The sequence below is a fragment of the Geotrypetes seraphini genome, chromosome 19 (genome assembly GCF_902459505.1).
Source record: "Geotrypetes seraphini chromosome 19, aGeoSer1.1, whole genome shotgun sequence".
Classification (NCBI taxonomy): domain Eukaryota; kingdom Metazoa; phylum Chordata; class Amphibia; order Gymnophiona; family Dermophiidae; genus Geotrypetes; species Geotrypetes seraphini.
The window spans coordinates 39,116,862-39,138,843 of NC_047102.1; the positions used below are offsets into that span (position 1 = coordinate 39,116,862).

The 21,982-nt window shown below is 41.7% G+C and overlaps 2 protein-coding genes across 3 annotated transcripts in view; both read right to left on the minus strand.

Annotated features, from left to right (window-relative positions):
- LOC117352258 (circularly permutated Ras protein 1-like) overlaps positions 1-1,060 on the minus strand; it is a 108,642-nt gene extending 107,582 nt beyond the window's left edge. Inside the window, exon 1 of the mRNA XM_033928606.1 lies at positions 790-1,060. The gene's annotated coding sequence lies outside the window, so the exon portion shown is untranslated. The remainder of the gene's footprint in view (positions 1-789) is intronic.
- Positions 1,061-10,358: 9,298 nt separating this feature from the next.
- Positions 10,359-21,982, minus strand: part of MRPL21 (mitochondrial ribosomal protein L21) — a 37,098-nt gene continuing 25,474 nt past the window's right edge. For both annotated transcript variants that reach the window (XM_033928386.1, XM_033928387.1), the window contains 4 exons: positions 21,098-21,261; positions 20,316-20,368; positions 14,550-14,653; positions 10,359-10,502 (listed from right to left, as the gene is read on the minus strand). In XM_033928386.1, coding sequence (XP_033784277.1) covers positions 10,438-10,502; positions 14,550-14,653; positions 20,316-20,368; positions 21,098-21,261 — 386 coding nt within the window. In that variant the 3' untranslated portion in view covers positions 10,359-10,437. The remainder of the gene's footprint in view (positions 10,503-14,549; positions 14,654-20,315; positions 20,369-21,097; positions 21,262-21,982) is intronic.

Here is a 21,982-nt window from a genome sequence, read left to right on the forward strand (position 1 = left end):
AGATTTCCCTCTCGTTTTTGGGCTCAGTGATGGTGTCTAAATTGCTCAGGCATACCATCTGGTTTTGGGATTATCTTATGTATATGTATCTTGTACATTACAGCATGGAAACTTATTTTATCTTTGGTACCGAGGTAATAATATTTTCTTTGGTACCGAGGTAATAATTCAAGCTATATATTCATGGAGCTATGTCCTTTTGGCTGTAATAGGCTCAGTAATGCATCATTATCATATCAAGCTCTATGGGTACTGAGCACCTCAGTATTGAGTAAACGCCCTCATTGTGTCCACAGAGGGGCATTTTCTATAATGTTTGATGCCCGCAATCATATTGAAATGTTAATGCATGTGGCTTTTGTGCATCAGCATTTCAAGTGATTTCTCTGTATGGAAGCCCAGAAAAGCCTTCAATGCAAAAACTTCAGAAGGCTGCACTGTGTTTGTCATGGAAGGTTGCTTGTAGTTTTCCTAGGCTTCAGGTTATGAAGTGCAATTAATATCTTAATCAATCGACTGTTGTATTATTAAAGGGAGATAGCTAATCAAAATTAACACCATGGGGGCCTGTAGTAGCAGAGTCTGGTCCAGACCTTCCTGGAGCCCTGCACACATGTGTTCAAAACAGCATAGACACTCATGGAAGGTATAAGGAAAAGCTTTTTATTGACACACTCTTTTGAGCCTGTTCCCTCACAGGCTTAAGGGAAGTAGTTTCTCTGTTCAAATAAACAGTCCCAGCCAGACCCTTGAACATATTCCACAGTTCTCAGAATAAGTTGGGCTTACCTCAGCCAGCCAAGTATCAACAGTCTCAAAATGTCAGCTCCTTTCCAGACTTAACTTCCCAGAGTTCGCCTTAACCCACGGGTAGGGAAGTAATTTAATTCTGAGCCTTCTCTGCTCAGGGAAGTCTCTCTCTCCCACAGGGAACGTTCTCCGGGAACTCTCCTGGAAAGTGTTTCTTGAGGCTTGTGTCAGCCTCTAGATTTGGAAGCCTCCTCTCACTTTGGGACCCCTCCCTAACGATTCTCCTCTGTAGCAGATAAACACCTTCTTGCTGAACTCCACCCCCTGACTCAGCAGGGTTACCTTTTTAAGGTAGCTCAGCACCGAGCTATAAAGCCCAGTGCAGTCTGGAACATGTAGTCTGCTCAGCCTCGAGCTAGCAGCCCCTGCTGTATGGAGGCGGAATGGTAGCATAGCGGAAGATAACCCCTTATTCTTTCACAGGGCCATTAAAGCAGTTAGGCCCAGACTCAGAAAATGGTTCCTAATGCTAGTCCAGGATGAGCACTCTTTATAGCATACCGTCGGTTGATAGATTCCTCACCCAACTTTGGACATGAAGACTTCCACCAACCGAAACCAATTCTGACGCCCAATTTTCCATAACACCACTGACGCATCTATGCCTCTCCCATGGGAAGGCTCCCTTTGCAATTGCAGGCAGATACGCTTAGGCATTATCTTCAAACTGGGCGTGTAAGTGTATTTCCATGCCAATCTGCCATTTCAACCCCATTTTGGCACCGCGCACCTGTTAGAATGTGTTTCCAAGCCAAAATATGTGCGTAGAATTAGTGCCTAACTTTAGGCACTGGTTAATGCGCAAAGTAGTGTGTGTTTAATTGCTTCTGTACCAACTTTTACTATGTTGGTTAGTGTGCACTTTTATTTACATTAAAGCCATGTTGTGTTAGAGCAGTGTATCACAAACTGTGTGCCACGGCACAGTAGTGTGGCTCCTGAGATTTCAGGTGTGCCACGGCGCACTGGGGAGGAGGAGAGGCGTCCGGTGCTTGCTGACTGCCTACAGGACGTGCCTGTTGCCGGACGTCTCCGCCTCTCAGGCCCTCATCCCTGCTGACACCCCCCACTGGTGCCTCGGGGCCCATCTGAAGGGCCTTTGCGCATGCGCAGACATCGATGTGATGACATCACGCATGCCTGTGATGTCATCACAGTGACGCCCGTGCACTTCTGGGTGCTTCCAGGTGCAACCACCACCTCGCAGCTCGAGAATGTTTGCGGGACACTGTGTTAGAGGGTGGGACTTAGGCAAGGCCTTGCAGTAGAATAGGCGTGGACCGCACACTACTGTACTAACCGTTGCGTTTGTAGTTAGCACAGTTAGGAGGTGCTAAGTGCATCTGCTCCCAAATTTAATATACAGGGCTTGATTCACTAACCTGACTCTCCGTGGCCGATCCATGCAGGCCCGACCCATTCCTGAATCAAAAAAATTAAAATGAGGGCGATCGGAGGGACGCCCCCTTCCAACCGCACAGATCGCTAGTGTGTGATCCTGACTCATACGCAGACCATCTGCTTTCCCTGTAGATGGTCTGTGCATGCGTTTGGTGTCTGTTTACGTTACGTTTACGTCCCAATAGCAATGAGGACTTAGGCGATCAAAAATTAGTGGATTTAGTACAATGAACTGATTGCTGACCTGAAGAAGCTCTCCATAAAAAAAGTAGAGCGAAACGGAGATCTTCCGTTGGGGATGCAAACCGGGCACAATTGTCCTACCCGAGCTAAGTTATCTACAGCAAAGAGTAGCAACATTTTTGTGCAATTAAGCTATTTAAAAATTTTGTAATAATGGTCCACACACAGCTCTATAGGAGTAAGATAATTTATACTTTATATCACAGCTCACAGATTACAGGGAAAATAAGACAGTAATCAATGATAGCCCTGATTTAGGTTTAACAACCATGATATGCTCTGGTTAAAAACTTTGGGCACTTGAGATTAACAGTCTTCGTCTCTGTGTGTGAGCAAATGGTTCTGTTTCTTTCTACTGTTGGCCTGTATTGAGGATATTGAGTTTTTACCTAAGAGGTGGACATACTGTATACTCAAATATAAACCTAGAATTTGGGGGTGTAAAAAAATGGTCCAAAAATGGGGGTCTCGGTTTATATTTTGTCCATCAAGCCCCTTCCCTTGTTTAAAAGCAGACTGAAAACCCTCCATTTTGATATAGCTTTCAATCCTTAACCTTACTTCTCTGCCCTCCAACCCAGCCCGCTGATTAACCATTCCCCTTAACTGTATCCATGACATCCTGTTTAGATTGTAAGCTCTTTCAAGCAGGGACTGTTTTCTTACTCTTTGTGACTCTGTGCAGCGCTGCGTTTGTCTGGTATTGCTATAGAAATAATTAATAGTAGAAGTAGTAGTATATTCAAGACTTCACCCTCTCAGATCCATCGCAGGCCTACCTTAAGCCCTGTTGGTCCAGTGGTGAGCCAGGGCAACAGCGATTCTCCTATGCTTCTGCCCCGTGCAGACTCACTACTCAAAATGGCTGTTGTGAATTCCCACAGTGGTTGCTATGTTTATTTACTCTTAAGTATTTTCTCTATCTATCCTTGCAGGCTCACAATTGAACTGAGGTACCTTGGGCAATGGAAGGATTAAGTGACTTACCCCAGAGTCACAAGGAGCAGGCTGGGATTGAACTCACAACCTCAGGATGCTGAGGCAGCAGTTCACTAGGCTGCTCATTCCCTCAGGAACCTCACAAAACTGACGTGAATTCGGTTTATATTCGAGTCAACCTATTTTTTTCCCCCCTTTTTTGGGAGGAAAAGGAGATAGCGGACAGGCTAAATGAGTTCTTCACTTCAGTCTTCACGAGGGAGGACACAACCAACATTCCGGAACCCGAGGAGATCGTAAAAGGAGATCAGGATGAAAATCTGGTCCAACTAGAGGTAAGCAAAGTGGATGTCCTCAGGCAGATAGACAGGCTAAAGAGCAACAAATCGCCAGGTCCGGACAGCATTCACCCAAGGGTACTCAAGGAACTAAGGAACGAAATAGCTGAGCCACTTAGACAAATATGCAACCTATCCTTAAAAACCGGAGAGATTTCGGAAGACTGGAAAATAGCAAATGTCACGCCCATCTTCAAGAAAGGCTCAAGGGGAGACCCAGGAAACTACAGGCCGGTGAGTTTGACCTCAGTCCCGGGAAAGATGATGGAAGCGCTAATTAAAGACTGCATCTGGGAACACATCGAAAACACTGGGCAGCTAAAGCAGAGCCAGCATGGCTTCTGCAAGGGCAGGTTATGCCTCACAAACTTATTATACTTCTTTGAGGGGGTAAACAGCCAGGTGGATAAAGGGGAATCTATAGACATCATTTACCTTGACTTCCAAAAAGCCTTCGACAAGGTACCACATGAAAGACTGCTAAGGAAGCTATGGAACCACGGGGTGCAAGGGGAGGTCCACCGATGGATCAAAAACTGGCTGGCGGACAGGAAACAGAGGGTTGGAATAAAGGGCCATTACTCAGACTGGCAATGGGTCACGAGCGGAGTTCCGCAGGGGTCGGTGCTGGGACCTCCTGTTCAATATATTTATTAACGACTTGGAAGCAGGAACAAAATGTGAGGTTATTAAATTTGCGGATGACACCAAATTATACAGCAGGGTTGAAAGCAAGGAGGACTGCAAAAATCTCCAAAAAGATCTGACAGCGCTGGAAGAGTGGGCCAAAAAGTGGCAAATGAGCTTCAACATAGGGAAATGCAAAGTCATGCATGTAAGGGAAAAAGAACCCGATGTTCACTTACAAAATGAGGAGATCACCGCTAGGGGTGAGTAACCTTGAAAGAGACCTGGGAGTGATGGTAGACACATCATTGAAGGCGTCGGCGCAGTGCGTCACAGCCTCAAGGAAGGTAAACAGAATGTTGGGCATCATTAAGAAGGGTATCACGACCAGGACGAAGGAAGTCATCCTGCCACTGTATCGTGCAATGGTGCGCCCACACCTGGAGTACTGTGTCCAGTACTGGTCGCCGTACCTCAAGAAGGACATGGCGGTACTTGAGAGAGTCCAGAGAAGAGCAACTAAGCTAATAAAGGGTATGGAAGACCTCTCATATACTGACAGACTGAAGAAGCTGGGGCTTTTCTCCCTGGAAAAGCGGAGACTTAGAGGAGACATGATAGAAACCTTCAAGATCATGAAGGTCATAGAAAGAGTAGACCGGGACAGATTTTTCAAATTACGGGGAACCACAAGTACAAGGGGGCACTTAGAGAAATTGAAAGGGGAAAGGTTTAGAACAAACGCCAGGAAGTTCTTTTTCACTCAGAGGGTGGTGGTCACATGGAATGCGCTACCGGAGGATGTGATAAGCAGGAGCACTCTACAGGGCTTCAAAGAGGGTCTGGACAGGTACCTGGAGGACAAAGGGATTGAGGGTAGGAGTAGGGGTAGGTAATAGGGATAGGATTAGAGGCAATTACAAAATTAGTCAGGGACACTGTTCAGGCAATTAGGCCTGATGGGCCGCCGTGAGAGCAGACCGCTGGGCAGGATGGACCTCTGGTCTGCCTCAGCGGAGGCAACTTCTTATGTTCTTAAGTTACCCCCGTTTATATTCGGATAGGTTTATATTCAAGTATATACAGAAATATTTGTGAAGAATGTACATTTCTGCTAGATGTGTGTGTCACTAATGCATCTGTTCAAGAAGTTTCCATCTGATTGAGGCATTCGAAGACCAGAATGAACGTAACTCACTGTGTCAGTAGCAATACAATAAATACCTTCTTATCTGCAAATGGACATACAATCATTTCACATTTATCAACACTATTTGCTACCTTAGATTCAGTACATTATTCTATCTATAAAAAAACAAACATGGACCATAATGTTTATTTATTTTTCTACCTTTGGTCAATCAAGTTTCAAGTTTATTATAAAATTTGATTAATCACCTATTCCAAATTCTAAGCGATGTACAGATCGATAAAAATTTCAGAGTTAGGGGAAACAAACGTAACTAACAAAAAATACTAATTCAACTAAACATATTTAAAAAACAACTTATACAAACATAATTAAACACAAGGAAAGGCTAGGAAGGAAATACAATCTGATTATAAAGGAAAACAATAGGAAAGGGGAAAAGAAAACTATCTCCTCCAGTTCTCTTATTCGGGTTTGATAGTTATCTCTTTTTATTGACCAGAGCATTTTCTCATGTTAGGGCTTTCTCTCTTTGAAATGCCCTCTCCTAGGAGTGGCCTAGTAGCAGAGCTGCTGCCTCTGCACCCAGAGGTTGTGAGATCAAATCCCAGCGCTGCTCCTTGTGACCCTGGACAAGTCACTTAATCTTTCATTGCCTCAAGTACAAAATAAGTACATATACAAACCATCTTGAATGTGTAACCACAAAAAGGTGGTATACAAGTCCCATATATTTTCCAATGTTTTCCACGGGTTAAATTTTGTTGTTAGTTTTTGTGTGTCAAGAACTTATTGTTTTTTTGGTTGTAAGCCACTAACTTTTGAAGAGTGACATATAAAAGCAAAGCGTGTAAATCTACACCATGCACATTCATTATAGGTATTCTGAAAACCAGACTGGTTAGGTGAGTCTCCAGGAAGGGGTTGAGAAACACTGCTAACCAAATAACAATTCAAGTCAGTTCAGTGCAAATTATCTTCAGATCTATGGTTGTCTTGACCTGCATACATATGGTAATTTTAAATCATTTGATGATCTATGTACTGATTTTTATTTAAGTGCTACACAATTTTTTCCAATGGCTCAAGGATCCGATGAATACTAGAGATACGGTCTTACAGCACTTCTGTGCAGGCCTCATTAGAAAACCAAAAAAAAGCCTCTTTGGTCTATCATAAAGTTAAACTTAAGAGACTTAATGCATATGTTACACTACAGCCTTTGTAGGAATGTGATTTTGGAATGAAAATTGATGATGGTATATGGAAAGTTTGGGGGGTAAAGGGTTGCAGATCTGCTCTGTCGGCCTCAATAACACAATCTTTATTTGATGTTGCTCACCGAGCATACTGGACCCCTTATAGGGTCTCCAGATGGTCTACACTAGGATCTAATTTGTGATGGACCTGTAAATCCAATGTAGGCACTTTTTACCATATGCTGTTTGGGTGCAATACTGTCAAAGCATTCTGGGATGTAGTCTGGCAACGAATACAAGATGGCTTGGGATTCTGTACAGAACTGACTTATGAAATTGTCATTTTGCATTCAGCTAGCTTGTCACACTTAGTTAAAAAATGTAAGGCCAAATTATTTGATACTCTTATGGGTTTAGCAATTCAACATGCTTTATCAGAATGGAAAAATGGCACAGCCCTTTCTTTTTGTGCATGGTGGGCTGAAATTTGTCTCATATGCAGATGTATGGTTCAACATTTTCAGAGGGTTTGGGCTCCTTTAGACGATTATTACCTGCCTTTCCTTTTGCTTGTAATAATAATAATAACTTTATTTTTCTATACCGCCATAGTCAAATGACTTCTAGGCGGTTCACATTGAAAGAAGGCTGGACAATCAGCAAATTATAGAATGCATGAAGAAAGATGTTACATAATATTACATGAAGTTACATAATACATAGGGGTTACATGGGGAAAGACAGGTCTTCTGCTTAGGCAAGGAATTTATCAAATAGAGCAGTTTTAATTGATTTTCGGAATGCGTTGTAGGTCTGTCTGGCTTTATTTATGTGGTTTATGTACTCTCAATTCGTCGACTGTTATACTTTTGTTGGGCGGGAGGGATTCAGATGTCATTGGGTAACTCTTGTATTAAACTGTTGCATTTAATAAAATTCAATAAAGACATTAAAAAATTTTTTTTCAGGCCAAACCTAAAATAATTCACATCAACATATTCCGCTCGCACGGTATCCAGATTCCACTGAAGCACGTCTCTGTTTTCAGCAGCCCTTTTTATAGTCTGTGTCCAGAGGAGTGTGTGGCGCAGTGGTTGGATCTACAGCCTCAGCACCCTGGGGTTGTGGGTTCAAACCCCGCGCTGCTCCTTGTGACCCTGGGCAAGTCACTCAGTCCTCCATAGCCCCAGGTACATTAGCTAGATTGTGAGCCCACCGGGACAGAGAGGGAAAATGCTTGAGTACCTGATTGTAAAACCGCTTAGATAACCTTGATAGGCGGTATATAAAATCCTAATAATAATAAATCCAGTTCCTCAGAGGCATGGCTGCATGCCAGGTTTCTTCATCTGCATTAACTTACTTTCATCAACGTTCTTTAGTGGGGTCAAAGGGCAAAGTAGCAGCTTCTGGTTCAAACCCCACTGATGGCTAGTCCAAAGAGATTACCCTTTTGCTAATCTTAAACTGTAAATACGGTACCGTTAGATGCATTCTCTTGCACACTATTTAAAGAAATGGTGCTGTAAAATTTTCCATGTGGGTGTTATTCTCAAGGGGAAAAAAATCATTAATCGTAGCTTTGGATTGCTATAACCTCTATTTTAAGGCTGCATAATTTCATAAAGAAAATGTTTAAAATACATGAATCATCTGATATTTATGTATATGGGATATTTTCACTGAGTACACGGCTCATAACCCTGGATACCAGTGTAAGCTGACTTGCATTAAAAAAGACACAGATGTGAAAAACTTGTTAGAACACTTCATATACATGTTGAAATGAAACTTCAGCATAGCCGGGTAACTACTTTTCTATTCCTAACAAGGTAAAATTATGTTATGATCTTCTTCTTATCTTGATTTTAGAAAATTATTGAAGACTCAACTACAGTGGTACCTCGGTTTACGAGTGCACCGGTTTGCGAGTGTTTTGCAAGACGAGCAAAACATTAGCAAAATCGGCACCTCGGAAATAGAGTGTGCCGCGATCCGGCAGAAGAGGCGGCCGAACTTCGGGCACCGGCACCAAGCACAGGACATTCTTAGAGCTGGGACCAAAAATCGCTCACCCTTTTCTAAAATGCAGAAGCACAGTAGTTTGGCGCAGAGCTAAAGGAAGGGCATTCCAAAGCTCAAGTCGCACCACCGCTAATGACGGCACTTCCAAAGAGCCAACACTCCATGGACAGAACATCAGATATAAGAAAAGAAGACCGACTTGTCGCTGGAACGGAATTATCATATCGGTGATAATCAGACCTGGAAAGACAGTTTCAGGTACTGTTCTACTCATTACAAATGAGCATTTTGTAGCAAACGTGCAGAAAATGCTGCTGTTATCACTCTCATGTGTTTGACTTTTCTGGGAACATTCCTATAACTTGTTTTTTCCCCCACAATCTGGAGGTTCTCCTGCTTTACTTTGGCTTACTTCCTAACCAGAAAAGAAACGTCAACAGCAGCGATGAGTGAACAAAATTCTCATGACTGTCTAAGTAGCAATGAAGAGAAGAAAGAGACGCTTGGCGGACATCATCTCTGGCTATGCTTTTCTTTCACTATTTAACTGCTTGCATATCCTATAGAATAAAACGTTAGCGGCGCATGCACTTTTAAAAAAGCGTGATTCCTGCCGCCGTGGTGTGTGATCAGTGGCCGTGTTCCGTTTTAGAACCCGGCCAGGGATCACTCTGGCCACTCCCCTCCTCCCGCCCTCACTCACCAACCCGAAGCAAGCCTCCTCCCGCCCTCGCTCACCGCTGCTGATCCTCCTCTTCGGGGCAGCCTGTGATCGTGGCCAGCTTTGGTGGGCCTCGGGGGCCGCTTTCCGGCCTCGGTGGCATGTTTCCTCTGACGCACGGGATCACGTCGGGAGGGAGCGTGCTTCCGGGTTGGGGGGGCGGCCTGCGAGGTTCGCTGGGACCGGCCACCACGATCGCGGCCTGCTTTGAAGAGGAGCAGGCCAGAAGACGCCGGGATGGAGGGAGGGTAAGCAGGGGGATCAATACAGGGGGCCAGAGGGAGATGGAAAGGGGGCTGCTTTGGGGGGAGGTGTGTGCTGAGGGGAGACAGAAGGGGCCATGGAGAGATAGGGAGAGGGAAAGGGGGCTGCTTTGGGGGGGAAGTGTGCTGGGGACAGACAGTTTTGCTCTGGAGGGAAGACAGAAGGGGCCATGGAGAGACAGGGAAAGGGGGCTGCTTTGGGGGGGAGGTGTGCTGGGGACAGACAGTTGCTCTGGGGGGAAGACAGAAGGGGCCATGGAGAGACAGGGAGAGGGAAAGGGGGCTGCTTTGGGAGAGGGGAGTGCTGGGGGAAGACAGAAGGGGTCATGGAGAGATAGGGAGAGGGAAAGGGGGCTACTTTGGGTGGGAGGTGTGTTGGGAACAGACAGCTTTGCTCTGGGGGAAGACAGAAGGGGCCATAGAGAGACAGGGAGAGGGAAAGGGGGCTGCTTTGGGGGAGGGGTGTGCTTAGGGCAAACAGCTTTGCTCGGGGGGGGGGGGGGGGGAACAGAAGGACACAGACAGCGGCCAAGGAGAGAGAGATAAAGAAACACAGACAGACAGACACATCTATTCTAGCACCCATTAATGTAACGGGCTTAAAGACTAGTCTGAAAATAAAAACCTCAAGACAGTTTGAAAAACATCCGGTTGTCAGGCATTTTATTTTAACTGTTTTCAAAATATATTTTATCAGTTACTACATCATAAAAAGAAACAATTAAGATAAGTTTGGAGCAATTTCTATGGTGTTTATCCTTAGGAGAGTCTGCGCATGTATAAAAACTGGAAAAAATAAAAAGGGAGAAAAATTAGACTGTGCTTCAAAAAAAGGCATGGTTATTCCTTCATTACTTTACTGCAGATTCAGCCATATTGTATCAGTTAGTCACATCCTTTGTGCTAATCTCTTCACAATAATTAAAGGTCAGCTCTCCACTGCCTAAAATACAGAAGTCTTCAAATACCCGTCATAATTAGGGCTGTGGAATCAGTACACCAAACCTTCAACTCAGACTCTTCTATTTTTCTACTATCTGACTCCAATTTCAACAATATTAAGCTTTAAAACATTTTGTTCTGTATCTAAACTACAGGTAAATAAGTATAAAAATGATAAATTTATCATATATATATATTTTAAAAAAAAAAAAAAAAAATTTTGAAGCTAGAGTAGAATTGGTACATTTTTACCAACTCCACGACCAACTGACTCCACAACCCTCATCACAATCGTGGCAATATTAGAATTAAATTCTGCATGGGCTGGATTTTGTAAGCCATTTTTTAATTACTTTTATGAAATATATACTGCCAAATATTTTTCAGTTACAGGAATGTTCCATATTTTCTAGGGGGTTCAAACAAAGAAGATAAGCTCACATATTTTCTGCTAATATTTATTTTCAAATGTGGAGGGAAACTTATAAGCAGATAAGTGTACATGTTAGGCCTATTTTTTAAAGGATAATAATGCACCTATATGCTTTTATAAAACCGCCCTACTGTGATCCTTGCATAAATTTCCTATTCAATGTTGACTCTGTACATTTTATAAAACAGAAGTATAAACTGAAAGTCAATCCAAATGCCTATACATATAGGGCTGGATTCTTCAACGGTGCCAGTATCGGCAGATGATTAAAAAGACAGTTGCCGATCGTGTGTCAATCAAGCCACAGCGCCATTTGTAGAATTGCAGTGACAACAGAGGTGCTGGAAATGAAGGCCAGGGTTTTCGAGGCCTATGTTTGACATGAATCATGTCTATGGCGGCACCTAAGGTCATTTCTGGCGTTAGCCACACCTACTTCGACCTTAGGTGTCCTTGAGCGCTGCCGTAAACGCAATCTAGGCACCTACATTTTTGTTTTAAACAATTTTAAGGAAGGTTTTAAATGGTTTGCCACTTAAGCTAGGATCCAGTAGGACATCTATGGTGCCATTTATTGAAATGGGCCATATTGTATAAAAAGAGGCACCAAAGTTTATTCATGTCTCCATGGAGACAATATTTAAAAGCACCTAGCTAAGTGCATGAAATGCTGTTCTATAAGTTCACCAATACTATACAATAAAAGGCATCACATTGACAGTTTCTTCACAGCACAGCTGCCAAGTCACCCATTCCAAGAGGGAGACTTTTTGGCCAGTCCTGGATTTCTGCCCACCAAATCATATTGCATTATCGACCTGTAGCACTGATTTCAATGGAAAGAATCAAGGACTGCAAATACCTCACTGCTTTGGGATGCAAGTTGAAAACCAGGACCTGGTCAAAATGTCACCCTCCTGGAATGGGTGACTTGGCAGCTCTGCAACAGTATATATTACTTCAGTCTACCTTCTCTTTTTTTTTCAAAATGAAGCAGTGTTCTCACCGCTCTCCTAAAAGCACCTTCAGAATTAACTTGGTGAATATAGACGAGATAGATTTGCATCCATTGGAGACCCAGGCTATGCAAGTCTATTACATGAATATTCATTCTATTCAGCTTGAAAATCCAATTGGCTCTGAAGCTTGGTAAATGCTGAAATAATTAACTACATCAAGATCCAAATAGTTTTCTTCTAAAATTACCAGCAGGAATAGACTGTTGACATGCTGACAGGTTACAATGGCAAACTGTAACCTGTACACTATATATTATGTATATTGGTATTAGATCCCTAGTATGTGTCGAGTTAGGATAAAAACTTGTATTGAAAAACCTTGTACTGTTAACTATGGCAAATTGTAACCCGTTAACTGCATATTATGTATGTTAACATGTAACCTGTTCTGAGCTCATTGGGGAGAACGAGTTAAATAAATAAATTGATAGCAGCAAAACCAACAATGAAAGATTAGGTTCTTATCTCGGTAATCTTTCTGTTATAAGACATAGGATTCTATACTGAAGCTGTTGTTTTCCTTTAGTCGCAAATTTTACAGAAGGATGTCACTCATATCTTTCAATTCCTCCCCTTCACCAGTGGAGAATAGCTTCCTCTTAATTTAGTACCAAAGCAATCGAACTCCACTGAAACAGAAGAGAAGGCGGGGCATGGAGAACTTCCCTGGAGATGAACTATATTCTGTTCTATTCTGTAAATCATGACAAAAACCCCAATAATTAACATGAGCTCGTAACGTAGAAGTATCCAGGAACCAACCTCCTATGTGCAACTAGCACTATCGCATAAAACCCCCCAAGGTTCAAGAAAAATAGTGTTATTCATACTCCTGTATGGTTAGGGGGGGTGTTTCATACTCATCCAAATGACTGAAAGTCCTATGACGAGACCTCGGCAATAGCCAACGCACAGAGTGGGAAGTGGACACAATCGGAAAGCAAGTGGTCCAAAAATCGTCTGGAATTGAGAGCCATTCATTTGGCTCTGGATTTGGTTTGAATCTGTATTGTATTTTAATTGTGGGTGTTCTGATTGTGATCCGCTTTGGATAAAAGCAGAATAATAAACCATAACTATAAACTATAGTAGTAGTAGGGCAACCATCCAGATAACTTAGAGCTCCCCCCCCCCCCCCCCCCCGGATATCTAGATAGTTATATCTGGACACTGAAGCTTAATATTACTGGTCTCCAAACAGTAGGGCAGAGTCTAGTGATTGTCAGTGACATTATCTCAATAATGCTGCTGAAAATCCAAGAATTACCCTGGCAGCAGCACCAGTTAACCAGATAAGTGATTTTCAATAGCGGTTCAAGTAATTTTTATATTTACTAAAGTGCCATCACTTTTTCTCTAATAAGCTTCATGTACCATAATTATTTTTTTCTTTACACAAACCAATTTCTCTTTTTTTTTTGGGAGGGAGGGAGGGAGAGAAACGACAATCATAGTCTTAACACTGAGCAGACTAGATGGACCATTTTGGCTTCATCTAAGGTGTTACTAGGAATCACACCACCTACTACGCATTTCCTTAGCCGATCTTTGTATTACCAGCTTGGACTGGAATTGAATGTTCATGCTGTGTTTTTAATCTCAATTCCTTTTTTTAAAAGGGTGATTAGCTTACATTGTAGCTCCAGGGACTGTGGAATTTAATATCTCCCATTTACCGTAATTCAAAGAACTTTTCGCAAACAAATTGGATTTAACCCACACAGCATTATGGAGTCTCGCACTGTTCAAAGTCAAACATGCAGTGGCCGAGGATGATGCCACTTAAGGCACTGCACTGTTCATGCTTTTCTCCCATAAAGCAGAATAGGTGCTGGATGGATACTTTAACCCTTAGTTTCTCATGTCCAAGTCAGTGATCACTATGTGGTATTTGTGCTACATGGGCAATGACTAACATAGGCGCTCTCTCTCTTCTGTTATGCAAGTCCTAAATCCTGTAATAATCAGAACATTAAATTACCTTTCAGTTTTTAGGATGGTTGTATCAGGTTGCTTTCAATTAGAAACTATATACTGTACAACTTAGGCCAATGTCTCTTTTACTAGAAAAGAATTTTGGTTTAGGTTTGAAACATGTTTATGCTGGGTGGATTTTTTTTTTTTTGGGGGGGAGCTTAATATATGAAAAGGTGCAGGAGTTTCTGAAAAGAGTTTTATTCGGGCAGGGGAAGACTGAGGAGAAACTATATGTTTAGGCCATATTGTTTTACTTACTAGAATCAATTACAGCAGTACTTGTTGCATGAGGCTTTTTGCTCAATTATAACTGATGCTTGGTTTATGGAAACCGTGTCTGTGTTTTGTACAGTTGTGGATAAGTTCTTATTAGTGAGTTTGATTTGTGTTACAGATAGTGTAATATTAATGTGATGGATTTTACAAGTTTCTTGTAATCAAATAGGATCTCATTTTGCATACTTTTTTTCTTTCGGTATCTGTGTCTTCGCCAAAACTTCATCCAAATTTTGGGGCAAGAATCGGTCTTTTCAACAACTGTGGCTTCTATTCGCACGAGGTCTAATCTGAAAAGTGAACATAAAATCATAATGAGAGTACTACTGCTTGGTTGGACAAGACTAACCATTCTGAAAACCATAGGAATAATCACGATCAAACATTTTTATTAGAATCTCTCATACTTTTGACAACTACCAAGAAGGTGTGAGCTAGATTCAAATAGCAAAATACACAAATGCTACTGAAACACTGTTAAAAGCTTGCTAGGTTGAAAGTAGGCAGCGTACAAATGAAAGGGACCTGATGAAATTCAAGATCAAAAGAAATCTAATGAAGCACAAAAACAACCACTGGGTCAACTGTTCACCTTTCTAAACCTGAGCTAAGGCAGTTACATTTGCGTTTTGTCTTCAAGGTCAAAACAAAGGGGAGGGGTGGCTGCAGTACAACGGAGCACCAATACTAAAAGCATAATAGAGCACCAGACACCGAGCAGGGAAAAGCGGCCAGACTGGAACAGAACACGGCGAAGTGCAGCCCCGCTTTAAAACTGCAGGTTAAAACCATGGGCTGCAGAGAGGCAGGGCGGCAGAGAGCAGGACAGTTGGAAAGGACATGAGCGACTGGTTCTCAGAAGCTTCTTTTTGGATTGGCCAGCTGAATCGGTGTTCCTTCTTCGGTTTAGTGAATCGCTGCCTTCCTACTTTGCATGCCATTTCACCTCATTTGCATGCGCAGATCAGGTCGGTGGTTGATCGGCCAGGAGGTTAGTGAATAGGGTAGGGAAACGCTCGCAAACTGGTCGGGACACGATCGGTGAGCTTAGTGAATCTAGCCCTAAATGCTTAAGAAAGCCTGACCTTTTTTTTTTTTAAGGGCTAAAAGTTCCAGGATGGGGCAGCAGTATCAAATCACCCTAGAATCAGGCTCTTTCCACAGTGAATATTCATTGCTACCACATCATGCAGACTACAATTTCTGTATTGTGCGTAAAGACAGCTGGCTCTTATATGTTAAGGAAAATGTTCGTCTGGTAATTATTAGCTTTCCAAACTAATCTTTTCATTTTTTTTAAATAATTGGACATGGGGTTCTCAGATGTTATACTAGCTAACATTAACCAAGACCAGACTTAATGAAATCACAGTTGCCAGAAAAATTCTCGTTCTGCTCTTCAGGGCAGAAAACCTCAGGGCTGATGAATGTACTTTTCACTTGTTTGCTTCAGGACTTTAGGTGACATATCATTCTAATTGATAATTCCCACAGAACTCAAAAACAAAACAAGGATTAAAAAATAAAAAAATCAACAGTGACCTAATGCTTACGTTAAAAGCAATTTTTATAACACATTATATTTTCAAAATAAACCACTAGATACATTTTAAAGGTTAAGAGAGGCAATTCAGCTTAACAATCAAAGTAATCAAGGCTGAAATACCATCTGTGCAGAAGAGTTCTCACAATACCTTTTTGTGTCAGACTAAGTTCAGAGCACAGTTACTGGTTTTTACTAAGTGGGAGTTCCTCCCCTCTCCTTTCCCAAGGGTTTTGAATACTGCTTCATTTCAAGGAAACTATACACTTCTCCTTCCGTATTCACTGTGATAGGGGATTAACAGAACCGCAAATACAGAAAAACTGCGACTAGGACTAGGACTAGGAATGCCAGTTTTATATGTATCTGTTACTTTAGCATAGAAATTTATTCTAGACGTTTTAAGCCTAGGTACAAAGGACAACATTAACAAAAAACAACACTTACTGTAGGGTTACATATCAGAAAATACTTCTTAGCTCTCTGTATTTATCATGGAAAATGCCTCATTACTGAACCCATTCACTACACAGCCTGACAGATAATGAAGTCATTCCACTGGCATTCCAAAGGCAAAGCTACTATTGAAATGTTTACCATTTGAGACAACATTGCATTTGTCTTCACTGAAAAGGCTATAAAAGTGGCACAGCTTGTTTAAAAGACTGTAGCTGTAAGATATACATTAAACATATCAAGATGTATGAGAGACTGGAAGCCCTGAAGCCTAGAGGAAAGGAGGAACAGGTGAGATAAGATTCAGACGTTCAAATACTTGAAAAGTATTAACGTAGAACAAAATCTTTTCCAGAGAAAGGAAAATGGTAAAACCAGAGGACATAATTTGAGGTTGAGGGATGGGAGACTCAAGAGCAATGTAAGGAAATTCTTATTTACGGAGAGGGTGGTGGATGCCTGGAATGCGCTCCTGAGAGAGGTGGTGGAGAGGAAAATGGTGACTGAGTTCAAAGAAGCGTGGGATGAACACAGAGGATCTAGAATCAGAAAATAATAGTAAATATTGAAGAACTAAGGCCAGTACTGGGCAGACTTTCACGGTCTGTGTCTGTATATGGTCATTTGGTGGCGGATAGGCTGGGGAGGGCTTCAGTGGCTGGGATGGTGTAGATGGGCTGAAGAGAGCTCTGACGGAGACTTCAGTAGTTATAACCCAAGCACAGTACCAGGTAGAGCTTTGGATTCTTGGCCAGAAATAGATAAGAAGAAAAAAAAATTAAATTTAATCAGGTTGGGCAGACTGGATGGACCATTTGGGTCTTTATCTGCCATCATCTACTATGTTACTAAGTTACTTAGCAGAGAACACCTTCTAGAGCCTTTAAAAACAATATTTAAAAAAAATTAGCCAGATATGTTCAAGAACATAAGAAAGGTTATATTGGGTCAGACTAAAGGTCTATCAACCAGCACCTGGTTCCCAACAGTGTCTAAATCAGATTACAAAACCCAATCTTGACCAACCTCCTCCCAAACAGATCTAATCTTTCTTCCTCATACCCAGAATAGTAGCTTTCCCAAGCTTACGTATCTACTAGTAGTTTATGGGCTTTTCCTCCAGGAACTTGTCTAAATGTTTTCTAAATTCATCTATGCTAACTGATTTCACCAGATCTTCTGGCAACAGACTCCAGTGTGCTGGGCAAAGATAATTTTCTATAATTTGTTTTGCTGGTGCTTTTTTTTTTTAATGCAGAGCAATTTGTAAATGTAAGAAGGATAAGATGTCATTTTATGGGGTTCCATCTTTGCGTGAATAATGGGATCTTTTGATGTTTGAGACTTTAAAGCTTACTAGTTAATCATTAGATTATTTTGAATGTAAGCCGCTCTTAAACCTAGAGTAATGGGCGGTGTATTAAGATAATAAAGCAAATCAAATTTCATGGAGCGGCTCATTCTTAGTAATTTTTGAAAGGTACATGTCTAAGATTTCCTATAGAATGCTACAGTAAGTTGGCAGGTGTGCCCATTTATGCCTTACTAGGAGTAAACAAGTGGGCGCATGTAAATGTAGCACTTTTAACGCATAACTTCTCCATGCCCCCCCTCTACTTCTTTCCCCCTTCCTCTTTGATCTGTCGCCTTGAGCTTGTATAGGTTTGTGTGACTCACAAATGGAAGATTAGATTAGATTAGATAACTTACTTACTGTTATACATGTAAATGTGGGACATGCTCATGACCAAAAAACCAAACTCATGGAGCTTAACTGATTCATAGAAACATGACAGCAGATAAAGGCCAAAGGGTCCATCTAGTTTGCCCATCTCCCAGCCGACATTCAAAGGGATTTAAGCAGGCATGATACCTGAGTTTGCCCGAGTATAAGGCAAATTGCTTTGCAAAAGAAAACAACAATTTCAAATCATTTGATACAACAGAACAGTGAACAATAAAGCCTTCTGACCCCGAGCTTAGAAGCAGTCTGGCATTTTTGTGGTCTGAGAGACAGAAGTATGCAGTAATAAAGCCAGATGGTTTCTTGTATTTTGACTCTTGGTAACACAAAACTTATTTTTCTTGTTTGTACAAGTCAAAGCGTGTACTTTAATGCAGGGGTTTCTCAACCCACGCCTCGGGATACACCCATCCAGAAAGGTCCGCAGGATACCCACAATGAATATGCATGAGAGAGATATGCAGACAATGGAGGCAGTCACATGCAAAATTATCTCAAACATATTGATTGTGGGTATTCTGAAAACCCAATTGGCCAGCTGTGTCCCGAGGTCGGAGTTGAGAACCACTGCATTAATGTCATGCTCACCCAGCTGAACTAAAACGATCCTTCGCTGCTTTTCTGTAAATCTGGCAGACAAAGCAGCTTTCATGATCAGTCGATGTACAGGCACTGTTAAAGGAAAATCCTGTCCTCTGGTGTAAACCTAATGCCTAATCCTGAAACATTCATTTGAAAGGAAAACTAATACTTTACTGTATGAATTTATATCTGAATCATATATCTATCTACACACACAAACAAACACGCATATACTGTATATATATATATATATATATATATAATATAATAAAATGCTAGGCCGCGCATGCGCACTCAAAAGTCGTGTTCCCTGATCCGTCGCGGAAACACGAGTGCGCATGTGCGGCCCCGGCTGCGGCATTCTTGGTGAAGGTACGTGTAGTAGGGAGATAAGATCTTGCATAGTTTAGCACCGAGTGCTTCTCATCATTCTCTCTGTAATTCCACCAAAAGAGCACTGTGTATTAATGAATCTTCTTGTTCAGTTTGTCTGTCTTGACTAGATTGTAAGCTCTTGAGCAGAGACCGTCTCTTCTAAGTTCTGATGTACAGCGCTGCATAGGTCTAGTAGTGCTATAGAAATGATTAGTTGTAGTAATAAGAACAATAACTTTATTCTTGTATACCGCAATACCATGGAAGTTCAATGTGGTTCGTAGTAGACCTATCACAAACTGTGCCCAAAGCCGCCAACAATTGAAGAATGTTCTTATGAAACAGTGCAGATGATCTGGGAAGCCTGCCATGAGCTTCTCAAAGCCACTGAAGGCCTGGGTTAAAGCTGGGGGTGAGCACTGACAGTAACTGAAATTCTGACACATTGTTAATTGTATTGCTTGAATGATGTTATTTTACTGTGTTTTAGCTCGAACATTTTTAAAACATGCAAAACTTGCTATGTAATAAACAGGGCTGTGGAGTCGGAGTCGAGGAGTCAGAGGAAATTTCGGGTACCTGGAGTTGGAGTCGGAGTCAGAAGTACAAAAAACGGAGGAGTCGGAGTCGGAACATTTTTGTACTTGGCCTACCAATCACGAGCGATTCTTTCAGCTATAGCACCCACTATATACACAGCACAAATGTTGCGAGCAGCTTCTGCGGCCTTAGAACCAAAAAGAAGGTGGTGTCGAAAATGCTCATTTCTCTCAACTTGACATTCCACTTTAACGATCTGAAAATTAACCAGTGTTGTGGAGTCGGAGTCGAGGAGTCGGAGTCGGAGGAAATTTCGGGTACCTGGAGTCAGAGTCGAGTCTGAAGTACAAAAAACTGAGGAGTCGGAGTCGGAACATTTATCTACCGACTCCACAGCCCTGGTAGTAAAGCTAAAGTGTCAGTAACATCAACACAACTTAAGATAATTAGATGTTATTTAACAGTCATACGTAAGTATGATGACTAAGTACGTACAATTTCTCATTTGAAATTCAAAGTAGTTGCTGAAAAAAAATGGCAAAATCTCTAGGAGGATTACATATATTATAGGGTGAGGCAAAAAAGAAGTATGTATGTATACATGCATTCCCCTCTCAAAAACAAAAATTAGAATTGCTGCATTTCTCATTTTTCAGGTCAGTTTAGCAAAGGAAAAAGAGGTTTGCATCACTAAGCATGACACAAGACTTACCCTAAAAGTGGCTTTCCAATCAATGTAAAGTCATCACTGCCCACAAGTAACACCTAAAAAATTAAGTTAATAGCATTAAGCTGCAGCTATTGAACAAATAATCTTAGTTTCAAGTTTATTAAAATTTTGACAAAGTTTGTATTAAAAAAGGAGGAGACAATAAACAAATAAATACCAATATAAAACAACAGGAAAGATGGGAGAAAAATTGGTTTGAAAGGTATTTCCCTGGAACTTCATCGAGGGGAGCTTTGCATTCTCGGGCTCTGAATACGAACGCCAGCACCACCAAACAAAAGCAGCTTTTCTGTGGTGCACCAATGCTGAAAAGTCTCCCGTGCCTTATCAGAAGTGGAGATGGCCACAAGCTTCTTGGCTTTCCTTTGCGCTGTAACACCAGAAGACCAAAGCAATCGAGATCATCTGGTCCCTGAGAAAGAAGATCGGGCTGAACCGGGGAGGGGAGATTAACAAAATAATTTCATGCTCCAAAAATATGTGGCATCTTGAAACTATCCATTAGCTATCCTTATCCTCCTTACTTTCCAACCATGCCTGTGCACTCTCTGCCCCTTCTCTGACATAAAACACACTCTGGGGCGGTCAATAGTGTCCCAGTCTTTATTGGCATGGAGAAGATTAGGACATTGAGAAATGGGAACTTAACCCGAATGGGCCTCAGCTTATTTGGGTACATATTAACATTTAAATGTTTAAACCCCTATCATTTGTTTACATGGTTAACTACTTCATCACCACTTTTTAAAAAATGTATATAGTACCTTTTCCAGTCGGATTCTATCTCCACATTCGACATCTACAAATTGTTGAATTAGAATTAGGTCCTCATTGGTTACCTTCCACTGTCGACTAGCAAAATGAACAACAGCAAAAAGTCTTCCAAACTGTCCAGCAGCAATCAGATTATTTATTTTTTGCACAACCTCTGTTAAAAATAAGAAAATCAGTGCAAGTAAATAAGGAGCAAACAAAAAATAACATTTTCTTTCAATTCATTTACCGGGATTTCACTACTCATGAGTGGCTAAACTGATAAGGTATTTTTGATAATCACAAAAATAAGTTTGATACCCTCTCTGTATAGGGGACCTACCTAGGGGACCTAAGGGAGAATTCACTCACTCTTCATTAGTCACAGCTTAAAGCTACATGCAGAAAACCCACGTGAATTTGCAGTTCGCGAATCGCGGACTCAGTAATTCACGGTATTTTCCAACCGCCACTTCCTTGTACTAAAGTCGTGGGTATCTGGCGTGTCAAAGCAGTTCCTGATTGGTGCTTGAGTACCTGATTGTAAAAACCGCTTAGATAACCTTGATAGGCGGTATATAAAATCCTAATAAAACTTAAAAACTTATTACCAGGAAGAGGCAGTCGGAAAATACCGCAAATGGTTTTCAGCACCCGCAGGCGCCCCAGCTGCCCTCTACTGCCTCTCCTGACTTCGATTAGCCTCTTACACCGCATTCGCGGTTTCTTGAAATTTGCAGGTGTTCCTGGAATGGAACCCCCGCAAATTTTGGGGGAGTACTGTATACAGTAACTCTCAATCATTGTCTCATGTGACTCCTTTCTCTTTCATCAGCCTTAAAAAACCTCCCATAACCTCCCATATTCACTCACCATTAATAAACTGAAAAAAATTC